The sequence below is a fragment of the Amphibalanus amphitrite genome, unplaced genomic scaffold, assembly GCF_019059575.1.
Source record: "Amphibalanus amphitrite isolate SeventyFive unplaced genomic scaffold, NRLGWU_Aamphi_draft 000080F_arrow, whole genome shotgun sequence".
NCBI classification, from domain to species: domain Eukaryota; kingdom Metazoa; phylum Arthropoda; class Thecostraca; order Balanomorpha; family Balanidae; genus Amphibalanus; species Amphibalanus amphitrite.
In genome coordinates this window covers 1,112,236-1,118,757 of record NW_024881576.1, presented here as the reverse complement: position 1 = coordinate 1,118,757, position 6,522 = coordinate 1,112,236, and the positions used below count along the sequence as shown (strand labels likewise).

Below are 6,522 nucleotides of genomic sequence, written 5' to 3'. Positions count from 1 at the left end.
CGTGCTGGCGGTCCGCCGCCGCCGGCCGCCGCCGGGCCGCGGTCGGAACAGACTCATCAACAGTCGCCGTCGGCCCGACCCGGCCACCGTCAGCGGAATACGGACCGACGAGCTAGTGGCACCGCTGCTGACCTTCTCCCCCACCCGGGCCACCTCGTCCCGGCCCCAGCCGGGCGAGCTGGGCCGCCAGGGTACCACCCCGCCACCGGTACCCCAGCGGCCGACCTCCGCCGCTACTGCCACACCGTCCACCGCCACCCCAGCAGCCCCGTCCCGCTCCCCGCTGCAGCGGCTCCGCGGGTCACCGTCGCGCCGGCGGCCCTCGGCGAGTCACGGCCACCCACCTCCCTCCTCCTCTTTCCCCGTGACCGTCCGGCCAGGACCGTGGAGAATGTCTCCTCCGCAGATACCCATCATCGACCTGGCCGGTCTGGCGGCAGCGCCCGGCATCGGAGTCCCCACGGAGCCAATCGGAGGGAGCTCGACACCAGCGGCCGCCGCTACTGACACTGTCACTACAGAGACGGTCTCAGACCTGTCCACAGCGTCGTCTGGTAACGTCGTCACCCTGCCCTCAGCCGGCGCCTGGCCGGATATCACCGTGGTCTTATCATCGGCACCAGCGAGTGACGGAGGAAGTCCAGAGCAGGTGCTGAGTGGTCCCGGAAAGAGTCGGAATATTAGCTCTGTGCACTTGACCAAGGGAAACAGCTCTGAGACGCCCGCTGAGAAGCATCAGCTAGCCTCTGAACGACCACCAGTGGGTCTGCCCGATTCATCCCATGAACGGCCTACATCGGCAACTGACGTTGACGAGGTCCTCGGACAGCCTTCTGGCGTACCAGATCCATCTTCTGGTCAACCACCGAAAGTTTCCATCAGCTCGACTCTAGTAGCCGTGACAACAGACACGAGCTCTCGGAAATCGTCACCAGTCACTAGCTCTACCTCATCAGCGGAAACATCGACTCCTATCTCCACACATCTACCAACAACGACGGATCCCTCCTCTACCCACCCAGTAGAGTTGCCTGATCGTCTTCTCCCGCCGGTGGAGGTATCGACCTTGCCCTCTAATCACCAACCGGGGCAAGGTCCGGGTCCGACCTCCGAGCGCCCCACGCCGCTGCCGGGGCCGGCTCTCACCGACGACCAGTCGGAGATCGCTCGGATCGTAGCCTCGCTACTGCAGTCGACTCCGGCCACCATCGCGGCCCGTCCCGGTCCCGTGAACGGCCACTCGTGGCGGCCGCCCAGCTCCACGGCGGCGGGGGCGATGGTCAGACCGCCCGGCCGCGCACCGCCGCCCGCAGTGGAGGTAGGTGGGGTGCCGGGAGGGGTTCTGCGGCCCCCGGACAGACAGTCTCCCCCTCCGTCCAGGTCTACAGGAGAGGACGAGGTACCGGGAGGTGTGCCGAGACCGCCGGGCCGGGAGCCGCCGCCGCAGTCTCTCCGGCCCACGACTGAGGAACAGCCCAGACCCGATGTCAGCACCGAACGGGCAGACAGGCTGGAGACCACGACAGATGGGGAGGAAAATACTGATACCAGTACGGAAAGACAGGACACGTTCAGTATCACGACCGAACAACAAAGCTCGTCCGAATCAAGCACAAGTGAGAAAAATGAACCAACGACAACCGAAACACAAAATTCAAGAGGTAAAACTACGGATCGAAGCGACGAGCTCGAATCAAAGAACACCGACGGGCGCGATGACGCTCATTCGGTCGGAGGTCTCACGACATCGGCGACATCAAACGCTGAGCTGGATGGACAGGAGAGCATTGCCAAACAAATATCTGTCACTGGTGACACGGCGCACCGTCCGACTGCCAGCGGCGGTGAGGGGACGACTGATCGAACGCACATCCCTGGCCAACGGCGACCGGGTGAGACGGACGGACCGCGCACTGTGCAGAATCGAGTGACATCCACAGCTAAGGGCATTGACACTGTGGTTCGGCCTTCTGTGTCTAATGTACACCGTACCAACACGAATCGGCTGACTACAAACACAGGTCAGTCGCCGCGCCATCAGACGACAGACAGCTCCGCCACTGAGCAGTCAACAGCAGGTGCACCTCCACCAGGTCCGCCGCCAAGGGAGGTTGTCGCTCCCGGGTCACCGCCTGCCGTCAGCCAGCGGCCGCCGCTGGTGGCTCACACACCCCGCGTGTCCGCCCCGAGCCCTCCACCGCCAGCGGCGCCGGCCGACCCCGACGCGCCGGTGCCCGGCTCGCTGGAGGCGCCGGCGCGCGTGGTGGCGCTGCTCGGCATCCACGGGCCGGGCCGGCGCGTGTGCGGCGGCGCCGTCAGTGCCGAGGGCCTGCAGCGCTGGGAGGCGCTCCGCTGGACGGTGACGCGCCTCTCGCGCCGGCTGCGGCTGCACGTGCGTCTCGAGCCGGCCGACCACTGCGGCTCGCCGATGCGCGCTGTGCGCCTACTGTCGGTTGGACCGCCGCCGCTGGCCGTCATCCACGACCTGCCGGGTGCGGCGGCCGGCGCAGTCACGGCCGCGCTCGCCGGCGCCAACGTGACGGTGCTGCGGTTGTCTGCGGGCGAGGGAGCAGCGCCGCCGGCCGAGTTCAGCGTGCAGCCGCCGCCCGGCTGGCAGCCGGCGCTGCTGGCCACGCTGGTGCGCGCGCTCGGCCTCCGCCGGCTGCTGGTGCTGCACTCGGACGAGCCGCGCCGCCGCGCGCTGGCCGCCGCCCTATCGGCCCAGCTGCGGCCGACGGTGCCCTGTCTACGCACGGCCACACTCGGCCCCAGCCTGGGCGGTCTGTCGGCGGCGGCGGACAGCACCCACGGCCGCGCCATCCTGGCCCTGCTGCAGCCTGCCGACATGGACCTGCTCTTCAAACAGCTGGCGGCGCGGCCCGGCCGGCGCGACCCGCTCTTCTTCGTGGGCGACGCCAGCTGGGGCGACAACATCCGTCTGCTGCGCCGCCACTCGCTGGTCGTCGACAATGCCGTCATCGTGCGCGCGCGCCGGCTGGACGTGGCCGCGTTCGGTGAGCAGTTCCTGCAGACCCGCGGCGCCGCCGGCGGCGGGGGCGGTCCGTCGGCCGGCTGGCGCGCCCAGTACTGGCGCCAGTGCGGCGCGCGCTGCTCCCTGGAGACGGCCGGTGTGGAGGACGCTCTACTGACGGCCAACAGCCTGATGGCCGCCCTAGCGCGTCTGCAGCGGACCGAGTGTGAAGACCCACCGCGAGAAGACGCCACATGTCAGCCGTGAGTAGTACCAAAGTCGCTGACTCGCTTCTGAATGACCCAATGTAGTCATTAGATATATGCTATATTCTTGTATCTCAATGTATTACGATATTCCTGTCAAATTTTTAACAGGATGTCAGTTTTCGTTCAATTGTTACACTTATTCAATAACTTTACAAATATCCCTGGCTAATTCAAAGGTGCCTTTTCCACTCTAAGTGGAAGTCTGATCTCCACCCCTTCGTTTCCACCCCAGAATTCCCCGCATCAGCGGTGGCCTGGCGGGCGCGCTGCTGGCTGGACCCGACTCCCGCACACCAGCCGGTCTGCCCGTGCTAAGCTTCGACTCCGATCGGTGGGCTGTGCGGCGTGCGGACGTGCTAAACCTCCGGGACATGCGGCGTATCCCCACCGTTCGCGAAATGCACTACGTCAAGGTGGGAAGGGCAGCGGGACCAGGACAGGGTTGTGCGTTACGTTAGGTGAGAATCAATGGGTACGCGATGACTGTGAGAAATTGAAAAATGTGAACTGTCTGGTTTATTTATCGTTAAACTGTTTGCTGAAGCGCTCGGTGGCTGTTATTGACCATATGTCGGTGAGCTAATGTGAATCTGACGCTGAAACTCTCCTCTGACAGGTGGGCGAGGTGGACGCCAGCCGGGCCTACCTCAGCCGACCGGTGGTGGCCAACACGGCAGACGGACGGGAGGTGGCCGCCGCCAGCTGGATTCAGGGCTGTCCCGCCGCAGACAACGCGACTGGAGCTACTGATGTAAGCGGGCGGGCCACGGAAGAATCTGCTACCGAGGCTGAATCTGCCTCGGGTGGATTCACTTCTGAGGCTACCACAGCAGCTAAGTCTGTCACTGAGGCTGGAAGGACGGTGGAGCAGCCTGTCACGAAGGTTGAACAGACGGTGGATGGTCCTGACACCGAGGCTGAACCGCCAGAAGATAAGCCAGTGACTGAGGTTAAACTAGCCCCGCCATCGCCAGAGTCAGCGGACGAGAAGCCGATGACGGTGACCGAACAGGCGGTACTAAAACCTGTGACGGCAGATGGGGTAATGACACAACAGCCTGTAACCACCCTCGGACCAACGATCGAAAAACCTATGGTGACTGGAAAAATGGCACATAAGCCATTGCCACCACCTGACTATGCTTCTGAAGAACCTGACAGACATTCCACTGTTGCGCCCGATGTTTCTGAGACAGCTGGTGGAGTTACTGATGTCACAGCTATCAGTGTTCTCAATGTCACAAACGTTACCGAACAGACAACTAGTGGCGATACCGAGCCTTTAACTGCTACTGAAGCCAGAAATGCTGGTATCACTGAGGATCCGGCTCTCCTTGTCACGAATGCTGCAACTGTTGGTGTCACCGAAACCACGAGTGTTACCGATGTCACAAATGCCGGTGTTTCTGAGACCAGAGAGGATGAACCAGAAACCACGACCAGCCGAGTCATCACTTCCGAATCGTCACCAGCGGCGCCCAAGGCGGAAGCTGAATCGACCGCCACTGCCAATATCGAGGCGGGTAAGCCTGCGGAAGGGTCCAACATCAACTCATTAGACGCCGCTGCTAAAACAGGAGAGACGTCCATGACCACATCAGAGCCGGAGATGTTGGACGATACCGCCAGCTCAGACACTAACATAGCACATCCTTCCGAAGAGAACGGAAATGCCCCTGAAGTGAGCCCGCACAGCGTTACCGAACTCATAAGCGTAGCGGCCAATGCCACCGGCCATCTCAGCGGACCGCCAATGGATAGCGCGGTGGATGGATCGGAGTCGGACCGCTCACCTGAGCTACATGATGCGACCACTCAGATTATACCCAATAGCGCCTCCGAAGCAGCGATAACTCAAACATCCATGTCACCCAACGGCTCTCCAGGTTCTTCGGTTGGTGAGAGTAAAGCGCTTGATGAAGAAACAAGGAAGAGAGTTAGAGGCATCGTCAACACTTCAAGAACATCATCAGATAGTAAAGTGAAGACGTCCGACCAAGATACGACAATGCGATCTAGAAAACCTTCACAAGCAGCAACAGGCCAGTCGAAGTCGATGAATGGGTCAAGCACAATACAGCCAATAAAAGCAAATACCAATACGAAAATGCCATCAAGGCACGAGGCTGATTCAGCCAGAATGAATGGCACATCGACAGAAAACACACTGGTATCGATGTCTACTGAGAGCGGTCAAACTGGCAGTAGCCAGTCGACGAAAGTGACGAAAACATTATCTTCTGAAGTCAGTAAGTCTCCAGCGACAACCACAGCCATTCGAGCGTCCAGTGTGCTGGTATCACAGACCCTAAATACCAAACCGCCGGCGCTCGTGCGAAGGCCAGCCGCCAAGGACACGGTGTCATCCACCAAAGACACGAGCGCGATTTCCCTAGTCAGCAAAATACTCAGCGAGCTAACTTCAACGGCTAAAACCACGACGTCGGAATCGAGCACCAGAGACGAGAAAGAAGAAATGGAAAAGACTGCTGTGCATTCAGCTGTGTCTGCGGTCCCAGCACCGACAGAACCTTCGTCGACGAGATGGACCAGTACAATCGCCTCAACGTACAGGAAAACAAGCACGATCGAATCCATACTGAGGAAGATGACCCAGTCCATGCCGACTCCACAAACCACCAGCGCCACAGAGTGGACCACCGAAACAGCCAACATGTCCACCTCGACAGCGGCCAGCAGTACGGAGTCCGGCGGCCGGCGGGGCGCCGACTGGGCCTGGGAGCCGCCGCCGCCGCTGCCCGAGCGCCACCTGCCGGCCGCCGGCGGCTCACTCTGGTACCTGGCGCTCAGTGTGGACGCGCACGGCCGCGGCGGCGGCGCGCTGGGCTGCGGCCGGCCGCGCGCCGCCGCGCTCACCGCGCTCGACTGGGCGGCCGCGGCGCTGGAGCGCTCGTGGCGGCGCCGGCCGCGCCACCGGCCCGGCCTGCTGGTGGTGGATGGCTGCCAGCAGCCGCTGCGCCGGCAGCAGCAGGCGGCGGTGGTGCTGTCGGCAGCCGGCCGGCCGCCGCGCCGGCTGGCCGGTCTGATCGAGCTGACCGGCTCGGAGGCAGTGGCGGCGGCGTTCCGGCGACACCGGGTGCCCAGTGTGGTGGCGGCGGCCGGCGGCGGCGAGGGCCGCCTCTCGCTCGCGGCCGACCCGCAGACGACGGCCGCCGCGCTGGGCCGCCTGCTCGAGCAGCTGCAGTGGCGGCTGGTCTCGCTGGTGCACGCGCCCCACTCGGCCTGGCACGCGGCCGTGCTGGCTGAGCTGACAGCCGGGCC

At 63.1% G+C, this 6,522-nt stretch overlaps 1 protein-coding gene across 1 annotated transcript; it reads left to right on the top strand.

Annotated features, from left to right (window-relative positions):
• The first annotated feature begins 2,724 nt into the window (after positions 1–2,724).
• Positions 2,725–6,512, top strand: LOC122379562 (serine-rich adhesin for platelets-like). The gene is made up of 4 exons (XM_043361848.1): positions 2,725–3,234; positions 3,473–3,653; positions 3,857–5,997; positions 6,404–6,512. Exons 1-4 carry the CDS (start codon positions 2,846–2,848, stop codon positions 6,510–6,512), a joined length of 2,820 nt encoding a protein of 939 aa, XP_043217783.1. The 5' UTR covers positions 2,725–2,845.
• The last annotated feature ends 10 nt before the right edge of the window (positions 6,513–6,522 follow it).

Bases quoted from the DNA above. Each gene is read 5' to 3' on its own strand.
- LOC122379562 (XM_043361848.1), top strand. From the start codon at position 2,846: ATGGACCTGCTCTTCAAACAGCTGGCGGCGCGGCCCGGCCGGCGCGAC. The intron at 3,235-3,472 runs GTGAGTAGTACC...TTTCCACCCCAG, and splicing joins GAAGACGCCACATGTCAGCC to AATTCCCCGCATCAGCGGTG. The intron at 5,998-6,403 runs GCCCGAGCGCCA...GCCGACCCGCAG, and splicing joins TGGGAGCCGCCGCCGCCGCT to ACGACGGCCGCCGCGCTGGG.